Below are 22167 nucleotides of genomic sequence, written 5' to 3'. Positions count from 1 at the left end.
GTACTGCAAAAAAAAAAAAAAAAAAGAAAGAAAGTATTAGGGGAGGGGAATTTTTTATAAACCAGTCTTCCAAATGATTCTGACAAGTAACTATCCAGTATGAAAGCCACTCAAATTATTAGTGTCTATGCTATTTGGAGCTTAAGTCCAATGAGAAAATACTATACAGAAAGCAGAATTGTTGATGCCTCTCATCACAGATCAGCCATTGAAAGATGTATGCAAATAAACATTATACCATAGACTCCACAGATGGGTTTTACAACACAAGAATTCAGAACAGTAGTTTGCAACTCGACATTATAATTACTTTTATTAGCTCCCTGTTACTGCTACATTACCACACATTTGGTGGCTTATAACAATGCAAATTTATTTTCTTACAGTTCTGGAGGTCAAAGTCCAAAATGAGTCTTACTGATCTAAAATCAGTGTGTCAGCACAGCTGTGTTTTTTTCTAGAGGCTCTAGGGGAAAATCCTTTTTCTTGCCTTTTCCAACTTTTAGAGGCTGCCCACATTCCTTGGCTCAAAGCCAGCAATGACTAAGTTGTCCATACACTGCATCACTATGACACTGACTCTCCTGCCTCCCTCTTTCACTTATGGGATCTGTACAATTACATTGGCCCACGCAGACATTCCAGGAAAATCTCATCCCAAACTCAGCTGTTTAACAATTTTAGATTCTGTGGGTAGGACTTAGACACTTTTGGGGATCCATTATTCTGTATACCACCTCATGTCTAGAACCTGCGGGGAGAAGATGACTCAGCTATTCATACCTCACCTGTCAAATTGTAGAAGAGAGGAAGGGTAGGACCATGGCATTGTGGAGGTCATTCTGATGCAGAGCCAGAGTGCAGCACCACATATAAGCATGTACTCTTGGGTCTTGATATTGATGACACCATGGTAATCACTCACTATTCCTAGAATTCAAAGCTGTCTAACCAAGAAGTTCTTATTTGTGGCAGTTTTACTTAACTCTGGTCAGAACACTCAAATTAAGAGAAATTGGAAATTTTCAGATCAGTCATATTAAATTTTATATCTGTACCTTCCTATTGCTGTCTTTTAGATGCTTCAAGTCAATTTTTATTTCAAACTCTTACCAATTTTCATTTATTAGAATCAATTATACTAGCATTTCTCAGTGAAACATTGATTTATCTCAGGAGATAATGGAAAATGTGTCAAATGACATGACTTCTTATGCAGATTTTTAAATATTTTAAAACGTAAAAGTATTTATTATCACATAATTATAGGCACAAATAACTAACTCACTTGTGCTATTAAGGCAACAGAGAATTCAAGTTATTTATATTTTTAAAAAATCATGCAAAAACATGCAAAAAAATTATTGTCCAGACTTAGCACTATGCTGTTTACATGGTGCATAAGAATAAAATTAAGTAATCATGTTGAATGCATAAAGTTAAATAATATTATGAAAATTAAATTATAGGGAATGTAAAAATGGAATGTGACTAACATCATTATGGGCTAGAGATGGTCAGGTACAGTAGAATGGAACAATTAGGGCTTGAGCTGAGCATTGTATTATGGTTAATATTTGATATTTAATTAAGTCATATGATTTATTAGAGTAAATCATAAGTAAATAATGATTTAAGCAAATCACAGAACTAACAAGTGAGTTCTCTGTGCAAGACTGGCAAAAAATAAGGGCTGTGCTGAAATTTAGAATTAAAGCACAGTGTGTTTGGATCCACCAGAGGGCAGGCAGCAGAAGCAAGAAGAACTACAATCCTGCAGCCTGTGGAACAAAAACCACATTCACAGAAAGATAGACAAGATGAAAAGGCAGAGGGCTATGTACCAGATGAAGGAACAAAATAAAACCCCAGAAAAACAGCTAAATGAAGTGGAGATAGGCAACCTTCCAGAAAAAGAATTCAAAATAATGAGAGTGAAGATGATCCAGGACCTCAGAAAAAGAATGGAGGCAAAGGTCGAGAAGATGCAAGAAATATTTAACAAAGACTTAGAAGAATTAAAGAACAAACAACAGAGATGAACAATACAATAACTGAAATGAAAAATACACTAGAAGGAATCAATAGCAGAATAACTGAGGCAGAAGAACGGATAAGTGACCTGGAAGACAGAATGGTGGAATTCACTGCTGCGGAACAGAATAAAGAAAAAAGAATGAAAAGAAATGAAGACAGCCTAAGAGACCTCTGGGACATTAAATGCCAACAGTATTCACATTATAGGGGTCCCAGAAGGAGAGGAGAGAGAGAAAGGACCTGAGAAAATATTTGAAGAGATTATAGTCAAAAACTTGCCTTACACGGGAAAGGAAATAGCCACCCAAGTCCAGGAAGTGCAGAGAGTCCCAGGCAGGATAAACCCAAGGAGAAACTTGCCGAGACACATAGTAATCAAATTGACAAAAATTAAAGACAAAGAAAAATTATTGAAAGCAACAAGGGAAAAATGACAAATAACATACAAGGGAACTCCCATAAAGTTAACAGCTGATTTCTCAGCAGAAACTCTACAAGCCAGAAGGGAGTGGCATGACATATTTAAAGTGATGAAAGGGAAGAACCTACAACCAAGATTACTCTACCCGGCAAGGATCTCATTCAGATTCGATGGAGAAATCAAAAGCTTTACAGCCAAGCAAAAGCTAAGAGAATTCAGCACCACCAAACCAGCTCTACAACAAATACTAAAGGAACTTCTTTAAGTGGTAAACAAAAGAAAAGAAAAGGACCTACAAAAACAAACCCATATCAATTCAGAAAATGGTAATACGAACATAGCATTTGATAATTACCTTAAATGTGAATGGTTTAAATGCTCCAACCAAAAGACACAGGCTTGGTGAATGTATACAAAAACAAGATTCACCTATATGCTGTCTACAAGAGACCCACTTCAGACCTAGGGACACATACAGACTGAAAGTGAGGGGATGGAAAAAGATATTCCATGCAAATGGAAGTCAAAAGAAAGCTGGAGTAGCAATACTCAGATAAAATAAACTTTAAAATAAAAAATGTTACAAGAGACAAGGAAGGACACTACATAACGATCAAGGGTTCAATCCAAGAAGAAGATATAACAATTATAAATATATATGCACCCAACATAGGAGCACCTCAATACATAAGGCAACTGCTAACAGCTATAAAAGAGGAAATCGACAGTAACACAATAATAGTGGGGGACTTTAACACCTCACTTACACCAATGGACAGATCATCCAAAATGAAAATAAATAAGGAAACAGAAGCTTTAAATGACACAATAGGCCAGATAGATTTAATTGATATTTATAGGACATTCCATCCAAAAACAGCAGATTACACTTTCTTCTCAAGTGCACACGGAACATTCTCCAGGATAGATCAATCACATCTTGGGTCACAAATCAAGCCTCAGTAAATTTAAGAAAATTGAAATCATATCAGGCATCTTTTCCGACCACAACGCTATGAGATTAGAAACCAGTTACAGGGAAAAAAGTGTAAAAAACGCAAATACATGGAGGCTAAACAATACATTACTAAATAACCAAGAGATCACTGAAGAAATCAAAGAGGAAATCAAAAAATACCTAGAGACAAATGACAATGAAAACATGACAATCCAAAACCTATGGGATGCAGCGAAAGCAGTTCTAAGAGAGAAGTTTATAGCAATACAAGCCTACCTGAAGAGACAAGAAAAATCTCAAACAGTCTAACCTTACACCTAAAAGAACTAGAGAAAGAAGAACAAACAAAACAAAGGTTAGTAGAAGGAAAGAAATCATAAAGATCAGAGCAGAAATAAATGAAATAGAAACAAAGAAAACAATAGCAAAGATCAATAAAACTAAAAGCTGGTTCTTTGAGAAGATAAACAAAATTGATAAACCATTAGCCAGACTCATCAAGAAAAAGAGAGGGCTCATATCAATAGAATTAGACATGAAAAAGGAGGAGTTACAACAGACACCACAGGAATACAAAGCATCCTAAGAGACTACTACAAGCAACGCTATGCCAATAGAATGGACAACCTGGAAGAAATGGACAAATTTTTAGAAAGGTATAACTTTCCAAGACTGAACCAGGAAGAAACAGAAAATATGAACAGACCAATAACAAGTAATGAAATTGAAACTGATTAAAAATCTTCCAGCAAACAAAAGTTCAGGACCAGATGGCTTCACAGGTGAATTCTATCAAACATTTAGAGAAGAGCTAACACCCATCCTTCTCAAACTCTTCAAAAAAACTGCAGAAGAAGGAACACTGCCAAACTCATTCCATGAGGCCACCATCACCCTGATACCAAAACCAGACAAAGATACTACAAAAAAAAGAAAATTACAGACCAGTATCACTGATGAATATAGATGCAGAAATTCTCAACATAATACTAGCAATCAGAATCCAACAGCACATTGAAAGGATCATACACCATGATCAAGTGGGATTTAACCCAGGGATGCATTATAAAACTCTTAGAGGAAAACATAGGAAGAACACTCTTTGACATAAGTCACAGCAAGGTCTTTTTTGATCCACCTCCTAGAGTAATGGAAATAAAAACAAAAATAAACAAATGGGACCTAATGAAACTTAAAAGGTTTTGCAAAGCAAAGGAAACTACAAACAAGATGAACAGACAACCCTCAGAAAGGGAGAAAATATTTGCAAACTAATCAATGGACAAAGGATTAATCTCCAAAATATATAAACAGCTCATGCAGCTCAATATTAAAAAAACAAACAACCCAATCCAAAAATGGGCAGAAGACCTAAATAGACATTTCTCCAAAGAAGACACACAGATGGCCAAGGAGCACATGAAAAGCTGCTCAATATCACTAATTATTAGAGAAATGCAAATCAAAACTACAATGAGGTATCACCTCACACCAGTTAGAATGGGCATCATCAGAAAATCTACAAACAACAAATGCTGGAGAGGGTGTGAGGAAAGGGAACCCTCTTGCACCGTTGGTGGGAATGTACATTGATACAGCCACTATGGAGAACAGTATGGAGGTTCCTTAAAAAACTCAAAATAGAACTACCATATGACTCAACAGTCCCACTACTGGGCATGTACGCAGAGAAAACCATAATTCAAAAAGACACATGCACCTCAGTGTTCATTGCAGCACTGTTTACAATAGCCAGGTCACGGAAGCAACCTAAATGCCCATTGACAGAGAAATGGATAAAGAAGATGTGATATATATATATACAATGGAATATTACCCAGCCATTAAAAGGAACTAAATGGGGTCATTTCTAGAGACGTGGATGGATCTAGAGACTGTCATACAGAGTGAAGTAAGTCAGAAAGAGAAAAACAAATAACGCATATTAACTGATATTTGTGGAACCTAGAAAAATGGTGCAGATGAACTGGTTTGCAGGGCAGAAATAGAGACACAGATGTAGAGAACAAACGTAGGGACACCAAGTGGGGAAAGTGGCAGGGGGCCGGTTGTGGTGTGATGAATTGGGAGATTGGGATTGACATATATACACTAATATGTGTAAAATGGATAACTAATAAGAACCTGCTGTATAAAAAAGTAAATTAAATTCAAAAAGAAAAGTACAGTGTGTTTGGAGGGCTGTGCTTTTAGAATTTTTAAATGTTTATTTTTTTCATCAAACTGTTGTAGATCTAGGAATTCCTGTCCTTAAAATGAAATAACACTTTTCTGAAAAGACCCAGCATAAGAAGAAATGAAAAATTGTTTCCTATTTTATGATTATACCCCTGGAGCTAATTCTTTTTTCTTTGGTGTGTTATGTGGAAGATGATCTAAGCTAACCTATCTCAAAGCTTACTAGCTATCAGACTTTGTGCTTTGAACCAAATGGTTGACTTAATTTTTCCTCTCCCTGAGAGCTAAAGAAGGAGAGGAACCCTAAGTATCCACTGCTGTCCCCTAGTGGAGTAGAGTCTAAAATCAGAGGAATAGTGGACAGAAATAATTTAACGAAACAACAGAATAGGAGTTAGAGTTATATTTTGCCATAAGTTGGATGGAGAGTTAACTCAAGTAGCAATGGGTGGTAGGATTACATTTATCTCACAGGAAATCTTGTAATGACTCCTTTCCTGTTTGCGTGGCATCGTCTTCAGTAAACTCTTAGAGAAAACTAGCAAAAGGTACCACAACTCAATGAAAAGGTGGGTGGCCAGCATCCTGTATAGAACTGGTACTATGTTCTTGAAGAGCTGGATTTATTTCTGGACATCAACATTTTTTAAAGCAATGCATCCTTCTCTATCTAACAAATGCCTGCCATAACCAATAATATGTTGGCATGTCCATTTTCAGCTTGTAGTACAAAATAAATGAAAGCCAAGGACATTACAATTGGGAAGGAAGGAAAACTATTATTTAAAAGGCTTTTAAATGATGTCACTATATATTCTTTTAACAACATCCTCTAAAAGCCTTTGAAAAAATAGTCCCTTCCTCCCTCAGTTGTTAACAAAGAGCATGCTAGGGACTGCTCTTTAAAAGGCTGTTAAGTGGTGATACTATATTTTTTAACATCAACATCATTTAGAAACCTTTTAGAGAACAGTCCTCTTCACCCACAACTAACAGAGAGGAAAAGAAAAAAAAAAGGACATGGGGGAAGGGATTACTGTTTTAAAGGCCTTTGGATGGTACTATCAATAAATACAGCAGTATTGTTTTAAATGCCCTTCTCCAATGGTGATTCAGCTTTTTGATATGTACTTTTAACCTCAGGACCTTATGTTATCTGACAGATTGATGTTTTAATGTTGACAGGAAACTCAATTTACTAATAATCCCGATAATGCCTTTTATTGAACAGTTTAAAAATCAATTTCACATATACAGTCTCATTTTGTCCTCAAAACAACTCAGTGAAGCAGACAGGATGTGTATAATTAGCCCCATTTTACAGAGGAGAAAAACAGAAGCTAAGTGAGGCTGTGATTTAGCTAAGTTCTCACTACTAATATATGACTGAGTTGAAACCATAACCCAGGGCTCCTGACATTTGATCTAGTGCCCCATCCAGCTGCCTCTGGTTACCTTTGTTACATTTTTTTTAGTGATATTCTTCATTGCTCTTTTCAACACGTCCAAACAGTAAGAGTTAATTCCTTATAATTAGTATAAAAGTGGGATTCTATAATTTCAGTACTGCAGGTAGATGTGTAGATGGTAGGAGTTTTTTAATACTGTAATCCTGATGAAGTAAAGAAGTATAAAATGCCTCAAAGCGTAGTAGTCTTCCTATGATGTTAGGACATTCAGACTTATCTTGAGATTCCTCATCACATCAGAAATGATGTGTGCTTATGAAATTCTCACTTGAAATCCACTTTTAGATATCTAGTTTATTAAATAACTGATAATTTAAAAATCTGATCTCATTTTATTGATTTTCTTTTGAAGGTTATTCTGGTGACTAAGGCTACTGATTCATAATTAAGGTCATATTCAAAAAGGTTTCCTCGGTTATCATTAATCTTTGGAAAGAAGTAATAAATTCTGGTTCTTCCCACTTCCTGTAGTTCTCTGAAAAAGAGGAAACAATCTCCCCACTAGCTTGCGTGACTGACCTTTATTTTCCTTTATCATGAGGAATACTTTGTGTTTATTGGAAAAGAAATTGTAGATTATTACTTGACAGAAATGACACTTAAAAATGTTCAATTCTGATCTTAGTTCTGCCAGTGTTTTTCCCTTATGCCAATAAACATTGTCTTTAATGACAATTAAAGAAGAGTACTTTCATCTACAAAACACTTTCATATGAAGTATCTCACTGAATCCTTATAAAAACGATCCTACAAATTAAGTAGTTTTACTCTTTATTTTACGAATTCATGCTCAAAGAAGTTAAATAATTTTCTTCTCATCAATAACTTGAAGGTCTTCTAACTTAAAATTTAATGTTTTCTTACTTACCACTGCCAGCACTAACTCTACCTGACAAGAGGGAAGCCATAGCCTTTCTTGCTTCTGAAGAAAGATGTTTCATATGCCAAATATAGGGATAGCCTGAGAACACATGGACCAGTGCAAGAGTACAAGCACCTAGGCCCCAATCCTAGGTATTGATCCAGAAAAATTCCTAGTCAGGTGACTCTACTGAAAATAAAGCCCGGTCATCAGAGGTTTTGCTGCCAAAGACGTGGACTCCAAAGACTCAGAGGTTCCTGTGTAGTAAATCAAGGTGTTCTACCCATCCCTACCTCCTCACTGAAGAATTTAAAATATTTATGCACAGATCAGGAAAAGAAAAAAATATATATATATGTGTATGTATAAATATACGTGTGTGTGGGTGTGAGAGAGCGTGTAAGCGAGTGTGCACGCTAGCTCTGTAGTCTCAGAGGACCCATTTCCCCAAACTTGCCCTATGTCAGGAATTCCACAGCAATGTATGGTTTGTCTAACTGACATCTGTGATGTAGAAAGGATCCTTTCCTTCTTTGTCAGATTCAAAGAAAGCATCCCTGGAGAGCCCTGTTATTTAAAATTAAAGTAGCAGTAATAAAACTGCCTTTCCAATTTGTACGTCAACTAAGACATACTTCTTTTTCTTCCTCTAGAACTTCATCTAGATGAGATCCATATCCCTCTGTCTCCTAAGTTACAATTCATTTAAGTGCAAGCAGCGTGGCTGGTTTTTAGATGCTGTGGCCCCATTGTGAAATGTGTGGAACAACTACCAATCCCCTCACGTACTTTTATATAGTACTATTATGTAGCCTGGCTTTCCTCTGAGAATCTCCCTTTGGATCTTGCTGTCCCATAACAAATATTCTCATCATGACCTCACTCACAATTCTCTAGAATTCTTTGATGAAATCATTATTACCAGCAAGATGGTTTGTATGAAGCTCCCAGATGTTTCATCTAGGCCATTCCCTTTTCATTCTCATGTTCCTTCCTCATATGAGGCCCATTCCATCTTCCTATACCCTTTTCCTTTCCTTGTCATTCTCATCTTGGGATCTCTTAATCATTTACCCACATTCAGTGAAGATCTTGGCATCTTCCACATAATCTCGTCAGCCCACCATCATCCTGGGACATCTCACTGTACACATTTTCAACCTGTGCAATATGTAACCTCACAGCCTCTTGATCTGTTCAGTACCAATAACTTTGACCTGTACTGAATTTCAACCACATACTCTGAAATCATGTCTCACTCCTGTACTTGTGCCTGTCACGTTAACATCTTCAGGCCCTTCACTCCTCTAGATTTTTTTATATTTAGCCTAGATTTACAACAACCCTAAAAGATAGGTCGTAGTTTCCCCACTTCACAGATGTGAAAATTGAGGTCTCTAAAGCATGAGTAACTTTTTCAGTGTCATAGGATTAGTAAGTTGCAGAGCAGAGGTTCAGCTCATCTGTCTGGCTTCAAAGCTCAGCACTTTCTACCCCTCCTCACTGAGCGTATAAGGGAGGTACACTTTTAAGAGAACTATTTGTACAAGAGCCTGTGGTACGGTTTGGAGTGGAAAGAATCTAGAGACAGGGAGGCCAATTTGAATGGGCAAGCAGAAATAAAAGGGGAGCAAAAGATAGGGAGGGACACCAAATTGTTAATTATGGTTAAATCTGAGGGGATTTTACTTGTATTTCCATACTGTTTGAAATTGTTTTCAATAAGCATACACTTCTTTTGCAATTTAAAATTTTAAAAAATGTTTTAATGTTTTAAGTGTCATTGATGACTTGAACTAAGCTGGTGGTAGACAACAGAAAAGAAGAAAATGAATACAAGAGACATCAAACTTCTCAAGTAATTGTTGGAGGGAAATAAGAATGTTAAAGATAATGCCAAGGTTCTGAGCTTGGTTCCAAAGGAAGGGAACACTAACATTTTCTTTTGTATATGATATTGATATTGTCAGTGAGAAAGCAGTAGAACTAAAGATCAAATGATTATCACATCTATCAAATAACACAACACATAATTGTTTGTGCTTATATAAACTGTTCCGGTTCTGACGAAATTTATTGTAACCAATTATTGGAACCTTTCTGCTAAACACTTTGGAAACCAGATTGTTTTGTTTTTATTAGCACCCTTAAACCAAAAGTCAGAAAGGAAATATGAAAAAAAATAGTAGAACATATCTAAGAATAGTATAATGTATCTACATCCAGAGTTCTGGAACTATTTTTCTATGAAAGTGGTAAATAAAAGTATATACACATCACTCTGGATTTCAGATTTATAAAAAGTAGTATGTCGACAGTGAGACTTATAGGTTTACCTTTGGGGAGGGGAAAGGATAGGGTATTATTATAAAGTAATTTCCTCCTCATCTCAACACCAATGGAAATTGAATACATCCTCTATGGGGGTCAGCAAACATTTTGTAAAGGGCCAGATAGTAAATATTTTTAGCTTTGCAGAGCACAGCCACTCACCTCTGCCATTGTGGTAACACAGCCAGAGGTCGTGCAGAAATGGATGAATGTGGCTGCGTTCCAATGAAACTGTGTTTGTGGACATGGAATTAGAATGTCTTATAATTTTAGTGTCACAAAAATGTTAGTTTTCTTTTTATTTTTTTCAACCATTTAACAATGTAACAACCATTCTTAGCTCACAGACTATACAAAAACAGGCAGTGGACTGGGTTTGATCCATAGGCCACGTTTGCTGTAGCCTGCTTAATACCATGTGTGAAGTAAGGTTCTCATTAAATGTTTGTTGATAATTACTCAGATCTTTCTATAAGTACATTTTTATTTATTACCAAAATAAGAGGTGAAAAGTCTCACGTTTTTCGTTGTATATACTGACGACTAAAAATAAAATAGGAGCAAGGGACACAGTTACTTTCTAGAATACCTAAATATACATATATAAGGAGGAAGTTATCTTTAGAAGTATAAACCATTTATTTAAAGTAATATTCGATAGAAAAATGAAATATACTTCTTTGAATGTTATGTTTATAGTTCTAGCTAACAGTTAAGCAAATTTTCCCTTTGCTTTTTTAAATCCTGTACTAGGTACTAGACCCAATACTGTAGATTAAAGATAAAATAGGCTCACTTTCTACAGTTTCCTGGGTGAATAAGACAATACTGTAGCTTTCTGCATTACAGTTCTTACCAGTTGAGATTTACACTGGTTTAAAAAGTGCTAATTTTAAAGATGAAACTGTATCTCTGTTTACAGTCTGGTCATTTTTTATAAATCATATATCTAAATAGATACTGCTGTAAAATAAGCCAAACAAAACTAGGTACAAAGAGAGCAGTTTATATACTGCAGATCTTCGTATTTTTGGAGTCCAAAAACAGAATAGATTGATAATACTTAAAAATGATTAAGTGTCTGAATGTGGATTAAAGCAAAAAAGACTAGAAGATATTGTTTTCATAAAGCTTTACATGGAAGTGTCATCTCTGAAATAGTAATGCAGATGTTGAACAAGGTTTATTTTTAGGCATTTGATAATCCATGTTTTATTTTCAGTTCTCATTTAAATTTTATAATTCAGTCATTTTGAACAGCTATGTTCAAAAGAAGTTTTACAACTTTAATCTTAATAATCTCAAAAAAAGCAGACATGCTATGTCATAAAATAACTATTAGTGACTAGTTTGTATCCTATAAATCTAACTTGAGTTGATAATATGGTCCATTACCAGCTAACTGCACAGAGTATTTTTCATTTTACACTCTTCGGTTACTTTTTAGTGAAGTGTTAAAAAATATGAAGCTTTTCTCCTCTCTAAAATTGCACGCTGTCTGTCTGTTACTAGGGAGATAACAGCTCTTATAAATGTTTCAGTAAGCGCTAAGTAGACAGTTATGTGCACTCTCATTCCATGCTTATTTGCTTACTGTAATAAACTGATAAAATATGTGTGGTTTGTCTCTGTGTATCTACAGGCATCATGAGTCACATAGATTCCCTTTAGAAATAATGTTGTGTCTGCAAAATTGATTGGTTATTTTCATAAACCATCTAAAGGTACACAAATGACTTTTATTATTTAAACATATGCTGTGTAAAGATTTGTAGAGGATTCTCTCACTGTTAACTTGATGCTTTTTGTTCTGTTAACTCTAGAAGAAGGCTTTTTATTTTAGAGTTATTATATTTAGTGAACTAATTACCTCCTCAGGAATCGTGAGGATAGCCCATATCATTTGCTTATAATGCAGCTAAAATTTTAATTCTTTGAACATTAGTAGTTAAATAATTAAATCAAAACCATTGTTTTCAAATATTGTCTTTCATACTATCCTATTTATACAAGTTTTAATATTTAATGGGAAATAATGCTTTTACCTGAACTAGATACTATAAGAAATAGTGTTTGGATCATAGAAGTCCTTCTAATTATTAAGAAATATGGTATTTTTCATTTGTGTCCAATTATATACAGTAGAAAATTTCTAGTCAAGTCACATCCCAAAACCAACAAGTATTAATATTGATAATCTCCACTTATTACAGTAAGCTCCTTGAAAGACTGTAGTATTTTTAGGAACAGTGTTATAATTGAGCACTCAGCATCAACTAAGTATAGTTATGACCAACACTAGTGGTATATTATCTGCAAATCTCTATAATCATTTAAAGCAGAAAAATTATGCTTTGAGTTCTGAAAATGGGTAAAATTATGTTTTGTAAATTGAACATAAAAGTGGGGAATAAAGGGAGAGACAGATAATAAACATAATAAATAAGATTCCTCTTTCTTAATGAAGGTAGGACTAAGTAGCCTTGAACCAAAGCAAGTTGAACCATAAGAATTGCTAATTCCACTTTTTTTTTCCTTCTCTTTATTTGTTGAGGTATAGTTGATGTACAATATTATGTAAGTTTTGGATGAACAACATAATGAATCATATTTTTAAAGGTTATACTCCATTTATAGTTATTATAAAATATTGGCTGTATTCCCTGTGTTATGTAATATATCCTTGTAGCTTATTTATTTTATACATAGTAGTTTGTACCTTTTAATCCCCTACTCCCATCTTTCCCCTCCCCCTTCCCTCTCACCACTGGTCACCACTAGTTTGTTCTCTATATCTGTGAGTCTGCTCCTTTTGTTGTATTCACTAGTGTATTTTATTTTTTAGATTCCATATACAAGTGATATCATACAGTATTTGTCTTTCTTTGTTTGACTTATTTCAGTTAGCATAATACTTTCCAAGTCCATCCATGTTGTTGCAAACGGCAAAATTTTTGTTCTTTTTATGGCTGAGTAGTATGCCATTGTACATATATATATCACGTCATCTTTATCCATTCATCTGTTGATTGACACTTAGGTTGCTTCTGTATTTTGGCTATTGTAAATAATGTTGCTATGAACATTGAAGTGCATGTATTTTTTTCAAATTAGTGTTTTCGTTTTTTTTAGATATGTACCCAGGAGTGGAATTGCTGGGTCATATGGTAGTTCTATTTTTAGTTGTTTGAGAAACCTCCATACTGTTTTTCACCAATTTACATTCCCACCAACAGTGTAGGAGGGTTCCCTTTTCTCTTCATCCTTCGCCAATATTTGTTATTTGTGTTCTTTTTGAAGATAGCCATTCTGACAGTTGTGAGGTGATATCTCATTTTGGTTTTAATTAGCATTTCTCTGATAATTAATGATGTTGAGCATCTTTCCATGTGCCTGTTAGCCATCTGTATGTCTTCTTTGGAGATATGTCTATTCAGTTCTTCTGCCCAGTTTTAAATTGGGTTGTTTGTTTTTTTGATGTTGAGTTGTATGAGCTGTTTATATATTTTGGATATTAACCCCTTATCGATCATATCATTTGCAAATATTTTCTCCTGTACAGTAGATTGTCTTTTCGTTTTGTTGACAGTTTCCTTTGTTGTGCAAAAGCTTTTAAGTTTAATTAGGTCCCATTTGTTTATTTTTGCTTTTATTTCCTTTGCTGTAATTCAAGTCTTTGATGTACAGAGTTGGTAGATTCATATGGTTCAACCTAATCAGATGCCATGCCTGAGTCTCACCATAACATATCTACCAGGGCTTTAGGAAAAGGAGCAAGAAAGCGCCTTATCCCGTTATGAGTTTATTCCCCAGTCTCCCAGTTAGTGTCCTGAAATCTGACTAATTGTGATTAGTAGTTGAGTTGGGGGAGTTAAATGATAGAAACCGAATTTGAACTAGCTTAAGGAAAAAAAAAAAAGGGAAGTTTCAGGAAGGAATGCTAGAGTATTTCGCAGAAAACCAAGCTTCAGGAAGGGTAGGAGTATGTCAGCTTCAAGAACCATCCAAACCAAAGATACCAGCAGGACTCTGTCTCTCACCTGTTCTTTGTTTATTTCTTACTGAGCAATATGGCAGGAAATGTGGCCACAGACATTACAGTTTTAAATCTCAGAATTTTAGCCACTTGAGAGAGACTGGCTCAACTTCCTAAGTCCCAAATCCAAAAATCCTAGGAAAGGAACTCATTGGGCCAGGTGCCCATTCCTGAACCAATTAATGTGGTCAGATCATGAGGTGGCATAAGAACATGCCAGCTCCATCAAGAACTGAATGTGGCAACATTCCTAGAAGATGGTAGATGTGTTGAGCAGACAATCCCATATATAACCACTACAGGGTAGAACACTGGGGAGAAAGCTCCTTCAAAACACCAGCACTTAGTCTTGAACCAGATAAAAGCTACCCTGAAACACTGAACTCTTGATTCCTCAGTGTCTTTCATAAAACTTACTTGATACTTTGTTGTCAGCCACCAGAACACATCATGATACATCAGAACCTCATAGAAACAATTAGCCAGGTCATAACATCAACTTTAATAAAGGAAAGTGAAAAAAAAAAAAAAAAAAAGTAGCTTCTTTGTCAACAACACTTCTCATTAGCAAAGCATGCTAACCCAGGTGGTGCCGTTGTGCACATTCCATAAAGGCATCCTTGAATGTAAGCTAGGTTTTTAGATCTTATCCACCTCTCAGTCAGTTACCACTGCACAGCTGTACATGATACTCCTACTCAACGTTAATTTAGCTCTTTGGAGTAAGTGGATCTGGGAATTGTCAGATGACCAAAAAAACAGAAAAGTAGGTATCAAAGAACTGTGCAGGGTATGAGATGTTACCTCACTTTCAGGCTAACAAGTTAGCCTGAGACAATTTCATGGGTACTGGTAGAAGACACCAGACTCCTGTGTCAAAGACAAAGGACAGTTTATTACTCACAGCAATAGCAGAAGCCAGGGTAACATCATTCTTGCCACTTCTCTGAGCCTCAATTTTCACAGGGTGAAGCAATGAAGGCTAGGTAATGACTGCATATGCAGTGGGTTGCTTTAGAGGAGAGGATCCTTAGCATAGAAGATCCCAACCTTTCATAAGGGTCTGTTGGCAAACCTGTCCAACCTTTGCCCCAGAGGGAGGCACTTAACCCATTTCCAAAGACTGTTTGCTGTACATCCTTGAAAAGATTTTCAGGAACAAAGTTGTTAATACCTTTGCTTAGAAGATGTACAGAACTGTGAGAGATCTATGGAGAACTGTTCCTCAGGACAACAAGAGAAGGGGAGGGGAGAAGGAAGAATGTAACATGTATGCCCTTAGATCAGGGGTCAGCCACCTTTTTCTGTAAAGGGTCCAGATAGTAAATATGTTAGGCATTGCAACTACTCATCTCTTTCATTGTAGAGCCAAAAAGCAACCACCCACAATATGTCAAAGAACAGAATGGCTGTGTTCCAATAAAACTTTATAAAACAAGCAGCAGGTGGTATTTGGCTTGTGGGCTGTAGTTTGCTGTCTCCTACCCAAGATGATTTGTTTTGTTCAAACTTAAGTATCTACCTCCTTTCTTAAACCCTTATTTTCACAGCCCCAGTCTTGGTCATTCACTAATTAATTTACTTTTTACCTGTTTTTTATTTAACATTTAATAAAATAATTGTTATTTATAAATTGTGAAGTAAGAAAAGCCATTCATGACATTTAGCATCTTAGAATATAAGCAGCCACAGATCATGTATATGTTTCTGGAATATAAGTAAGTAATCTGATGTACAAAATGTTGAACTAAAATCTTGCTCTCTTGTCAGGATTAATTGTCATATGGAAATTAATGAAGTAGTTATGAAACCTACTGGTTTTATTGAACAAAACATCACCTATGTAGTTTAGATAGTGGAGGAGGTTCGCTAAATATGACTTGTATGAACTTAGAAAATAGGTTAAAAAAAGCAATCAAACGTTTTCAGTCAGCCCCTTTCTGTAGTTAAAAAAGTGTATATTATTACCCCAGAGTGCCATTTATGAGGTATTTATTGTGAAAGAAAACTTTGCACTATCATAGATAAGCTTTGAAGATTGTTAAGGAGGACCTTTTTTAGAAGTTAAAGTGCTTCTTGAACTTGGTTGAGTGGGGAAAGAATGTGTGGAGAGAATTACACTGTTCTTCTTCCTTTGCACATTCCTTAGCATTGTTTTAACTATTATAATAAAGGTGCAGTATTTTGAGACAAAGTAGAAAAAAATCAAATATTTGGACCACGTGTCCCAGGGTTAGATTGAGAGAATCAGTTAACCAACTAAGACAAGCTGATAGCTCTTAAATGACTTAAGGCATACCTTCAAAGAACCTTATAGCTAGAGTGCTAATTCCTGGCTGCCTGTAATCCAGACTCCTGCTTTTGTTCTGCTTTTCTCATGGTGCTCTACACTTGCCTCTCTCCAACTTTATCATTCTGTGTATATGATGTTTAACTCTTGGATTTTTGTTGATGAGTTTTAAATTATTATATATATTTTTTAAGTCATCAGATGTCAGTGGCATAGTGAGCATGTTGAACAGGTTAATATGTACTCTCACAATTATAATAGAAAACCTAGTTTGGGAGAGTACACTTGTTAGGAAAAAGTCTTGATTAGGCCTGTTTAATCACAAATTGATTTTTTTTTTTTTTTAAAGCTTGCCCATGTCAGGTCAAGCCACATGCAATACTTTGACTTTGAATGGAAAGATAGCCACCATATGATGTTAGAAAGGACTGTGTTTCTTCACTTAATATGCTGCCTCTGATTCCACTCACAGTTGAATTTAACTAAGAGTCTAAGGTTCAGTGGAAGCATAAACAGATGATTAGACAAGAAAATATCGGCGGGGGTGGGTGGAGGAATAAGCAACGCTTTGTTTTGCCAAACAGTTGAATCACATTATAGGGCTATAAGAAATAAAACAGTGTGGTACTGGTTTAACAGCTCCATCAAGGTTCAAAAACGTCTCCAACTAAATAATTAGAATGTCTGCATTTATAGATCATTGAGGAAGAGCTAATCATTAAATCATGTACAGATGATTTGTTAAGTATTTGGAGAAAAATAATTAAATATAGAGTAAATATACCTAAATCAGTTCCTCATGAATTAAAAAATTAGAACCATGAAAGCTCCAGAAGAAAATGTAAGTGAATAGTTATCTGATCTTGAGGTAGGGAAGATCTTTTTAATCATTAAAGCAAAGGAAGAACCACCTTAAAAAGGAGGTCATAGTCTTCAGTTTACAGTGAAAGAAATTCAGGGTGAAAAAAGTTAAAGCAGTCAGGATTGGAAATGAAAGTATAAGATGTTCGTTATAGACAGATTATAATATCTTATAGTTTGAAAGCCCAAGAAAATCAAATGACAAATTATAAAAACTAATAAGAAAATTGGCAAAATGTCCAAATATAGTGTACTTAAGAAGAAAACAAAAACATTTATAAAATCTAAAAAAATTGAATATATTTATATAACTAAGATTATTCTCTTCTTTTTAGATATAGATTGTCAAAATATTTTAATATATGCCTGCAGAGTACAGAAGAATTTTAATACTGTTTCGAAGGCATTTACTTTACATTTTTATATAATTTCTGACTTCATATCTATGTGTGTGATATCCTACTAATGTCTATTATTGTGATTAATACTTTAGGGAAAACAGGAGTTAAGTGTTATGAATTTTTGTATATTTTTAAGAATTAATAACTATATTCACTAATTCTTTTTTTTTTTTCTTTTTTCCATTGTGCAATAGGTCAGTACTCCTGTCTTTGTACCAGTGAAAACTCATGTGCTGCTTCATCGGATGAGTGGAAAAGGACTAGCTGCCCATTATTTCTTTCCAAGACAGCCTTGCGTTTTTGGTGATAATATGGTCTCTGTGCAAATAACATTGAATAATACCACTGATTGGAAGGTAGAAAATATCCACATAGGGGAAAAGAAACTTCCTGTGGGCATGCAAATGCATGTTTTTAATCCAATAGGTAAATAGTAATTCTCATTTAAAACTTTAACTGCATTTGATAATTAAATGTGTTCATTTTAAAATAGAATACATATTATTTTATTGACTATTAGCAAACTCAGTGTATATAAGTTTTTCCTTTTTAAACCAAATTTATCTTGTAAGATAAATACATGTCTTTGCCCTTAGTGAATTAGGTGCCAGCAGTGGTAATACCAGTACTAATGAAAGACTGTGTCTGGAGAATCACAATTTCCTCCCATTTTTCCTATCTGTATCACCTTCCCCCACCTCTCTTTCTGGTCAGCTTCACTTCCTGCATGATTTTAGTCTGCCTTTTGGGTATTGTACCTTCCATATCTCTCCTTCCCCGTTTCCCTTCATATTCCATAGATTGAAAAGTGAAGGGAGCAAAGACTGAGAGGGTATGTACTATTCTGTTTGTCTTCCTTTCCATACATAGAGGGTAGAATAGCCCACAGTATGTTACTGGTATTTTTACACATCATGTTTTTTTAATCTGTTGCCACCATTTAAAAATCAGTATTTTTTTTTTTACATTAAAGGAAAAACCAAGAAATCTCACTGTTCATGGATAAAGCACAAGATTATGGCGGTACAGGTGCTTTATTCCCACCTGCATGCAGCACAACCAGCTGATGCCAAGCCACTGCCCCTACCACGTAGCACGTGCTTTCCAGGCGACCTCAGTGCCCACTAGATCCTACTGTCTCTCCAGCTGTCATCCCCTTCCATTTTTTAAGTGTTTTACAAAAAATACACCTTTTAAAAATTAAGTGTAACAATTGTATGGCTAACTTTGAGTTTAAAATAGTATAATAATTAGAATGTCTATCTCTCTTTTTGTTTTGTGTAAGTGGAGGCAGTCCTACAGTTTAGTTGGGAGAAGCTTCAGGCAAAATCTTAATTAAAAGTAATATAAGGTTTCTGTCACTGAATCCTTGAAATATTACCATCAAAAGGCTCCAGGTAGTTCCTTTTTATAATACTTCAGGTGAGCAAAAGCCTTTTGACCGGGTAACTCTGCCTTTATTCATTATTGTCTATCACACAGCTATTCTGTTTTTTCTCCCTCTTTGCCTGAGTGAGCTCTTTCACATTGTCGAATTCTCTCCTATCATTTTCATGAGTCATTCAGTAAAGAAGTCATTCTTTGTGTTACATTTTTCCACAAAGAAAAAAAAAATTCCTAGTAGATGAAATATGGTAGACTTTTATAAGCAACCAAAGTAGAGAGAAGTAGAGTTAAAGTAAGTTGATTTCAGAACCCATGTAATACCCTCTTTGAAAAATAATTTGGTAATTAAGACACACTATTTAAAGACTACAGTGCCTGATTTTTATTGAATTATTTTATGAAGTTAATATATTGCTAAGGAATTAAAGAATATCCCAATTTGTATTCTTTTTTACTGCTTGAAATCCAGCTTTTTTTACCTAGTTAAAAAATTAATTGAGTTTAAAAAGTGTCATGCAGCTGATATATGCATTGTCTGCAGGTTGAAAATGTTATCCAAAGGTTAAAACAGTAGAACAGTGTTATCATTTCTTTGAGCTGGCATAATGAGTTGATGAGTTGACCTTTTGTTGGCCTATGTAGAATAGAGGAAATAAGTATAATAAATTTCATAATATGGCCTTAACACCAAAATAAAATATGAATATATGCCATTGCCTCAGTACTAGTAATAGGCTTTCTTTCCTTTGGCAAAGTTTTTGTAGTGTTTAGTTTGTTCTGTTGCCATTTATTGAATACCCTCAAGATAAAGAATTCTTTCCCATGCAGTAATTTGTATGTAATACCACTTAGTCTCTTTCGTCAATAGGTAACAGTAGAGTTCAGAGTATGAAATATCTTAATTAGTCCAAAAAAAATCATAGGAATGCAACAAAGAACAAATACTGCATTTTCATTTTTTGTGAAATAAGGGAAGTAAGATATTTGTTTTATTTAATAAGTACATATGCATATGTTAAGGAGTCTGGCGGCTTTCTTATTTGTCACCAATCTGTTCTCTTTTTTCTCTATAATATGAGATGACTTCTGTCAGGATTTTGCATGAGACTGGATTCCTTGCAAGAATATTAGGAATAAAGTGCCATTTTTTCCCAAAGAGATCAGGCACATGTACACAAGAGGTTTAAAACACACACACACACACACACACTCACACACTCACTCACTCACTCATTCACTCACTCACTCACTCACTCAAAGAGTAGCCTTAGGGTCTCTGCACTATATTCAGTGACTTTATGTTAACAATTGACAAGTTTGAGTTCAGCTAAGATTTCACTAGTTACTGTACAACTGTCACATCAAAGTAGATGGCATCTTGTGTGATTTAATTTTTCATTATTAATGGTGCAGTGTAACAGAGCCAGTGTTTTCAGCCATTTCTGCATAACCCTCTCATGTATATTGCAATGATCCAGAAGCAGTATTCAACTACAGACACCCGATTGAATAAACTTTTCCAATGTAGTAAGCTTCAAATATAAAAATCTATTATATGAATAATTTTATGCTGATCACTTTGCTCTTGAAGCATTCATATAATAAAACATACCATTGATCATGAACTATCCTTCAGAATTAGTATGGCACTAAGCTCACAGTTCATTATCTTAAGACTGAGGAAGTTATGAAACTGTGTCAGACAGTGCCATCATCAAGGCATCTTGAGAACTGTCACTTTGTCAAATAAAATATGGGGATACGTGATGTAGAGAGATCTAAGTTCCGAATGCCATCATGCTTTGGAGATGACAGCATTTACTACCAATGTGGTGTCAGCTGCAAATAAGACCAAACCCCAGTATATCTGTGGCACAGAAGAAAACATCAAGGATTCACTGAAGAATAGTTTTGAGCAATGTGACTGACAAAACTATGAACTGATAAGGTGTAGCTTTAGGAGAAATGCAAGAAAATTTTATTATGGTAATTTACAATAAAGCTTGTTTGCCAAAGATTAGGTAGCAAGTCTTCTGGTACTTAACATGCCATCCTGGTAAATGTTAGGTTTATAAACAAATTAAATTCAAACTGGAATCAGCAAACCAACTAATAAGCAAGCAAACCAATAACACTTTAAAAATCAGCATCAGGGCTTCCCTGGTGGCGCAGTGGTTGAGAGTCCGCCTGCCAGTGCAGGGGACACGGGTTCGTGCCCCGGTCAGGGAAGATCCCACATGCCGCGGAGCGGCTGGGCCCGTGCGCCATGGCCGCTGAGCCTGCGCGTCCGGAGCCTGTGCTCCGTGACGGGAGAGGCCACAACAGTGAGAGGCCCGCGTACCAAAAAAAAAAAAAAAAAAAAAAAAAAAAAAAACAAAACAAAAAAAAACCTTTTCTTTCACTGCTGGGGCCCTGGGGTCCAATCCCAGGTCAGGGAACTAAGATCCTGCAAGACATGAGGAAGGGCCCCGAAAAAAAAAAAAAAAAAAAAAAAAAAAAAAAAAAAATCAGCATCAAACAAATACCTTCTTATAATGCCTAATCTTCACTGAGCCTTTGAGATATAAAAATACTTAATATCTTAAGCTTATTGAATTGTTCTTTTGTCCTATCTGTACCGTCATTTCTGTAATGGTTAGCATTAAATGGCAAGTTATACCTATCAACAGCCTAGAATAATCACAGTCTACTGGATTAGTATGTGCTTGCTAAAATATAACTACATCTAATAATATATATGCAGAAGAGATAAAACTAAATATAAAGCTACTATGCAATACAACTGCAGTTATACTAGAGACTTTAAGCAAAGTAGAAATCAAAAGTGAATGGTTTCTATTTAAACATAATAAATATACATAAATATTTATACTTAATAGGTATATGTTTAAGATCCCTCATTATTCTAATGTACAG

The 22167-nt window shown here is 35.2% G+C and overlaps 1 protein-coding gene across 1 annotated transcript in view; it reads left to right on the top strand.

The window, feature by feature from the left end:
• AP3B1 (adaptor related protein complex 3 subunit beta 1) overlaps nt 1–22167 on the top strand; it is a 153012-nt gene that overhangs the window by 95868 nt on the left and 34977 nt on the right. Inside the window, exon 16 of the mRNA XM_024732789.1 lies at nt 18060–18291. Within this exon, the coding sequence (XP_024588557.1) occupies nt 18060–18291 (232 nt within the window). The remainder of the gene's footprint in view (nt 1–18059; nt 18292–22167) is intronic.

The sequence above is a fragment of the Neophocaena asiaeorientalis genome, unplaced genomic scaffold, assembly GCF_003031525.2.
Source record: "Neophocaena asiaeorientalis asiaeorientalis breed wild unplaced genomic scaffold, Neophocaena_asiaeorientalis_V1.1 scaffold515, whole genome shotgun sequence".
Lineage (NCBI taxonomy): Eukaryota > Metazoa > Chordata > Mammalia > Artiodactyla > Phocoenidae > Neophocaena > Neophocaena asiaeorientalis.
The sequence above is the reverse complement of the archived record's forward strand: the minus strand, read 5'-3'. Positions and strand labels throughout refer to the sequence as shown.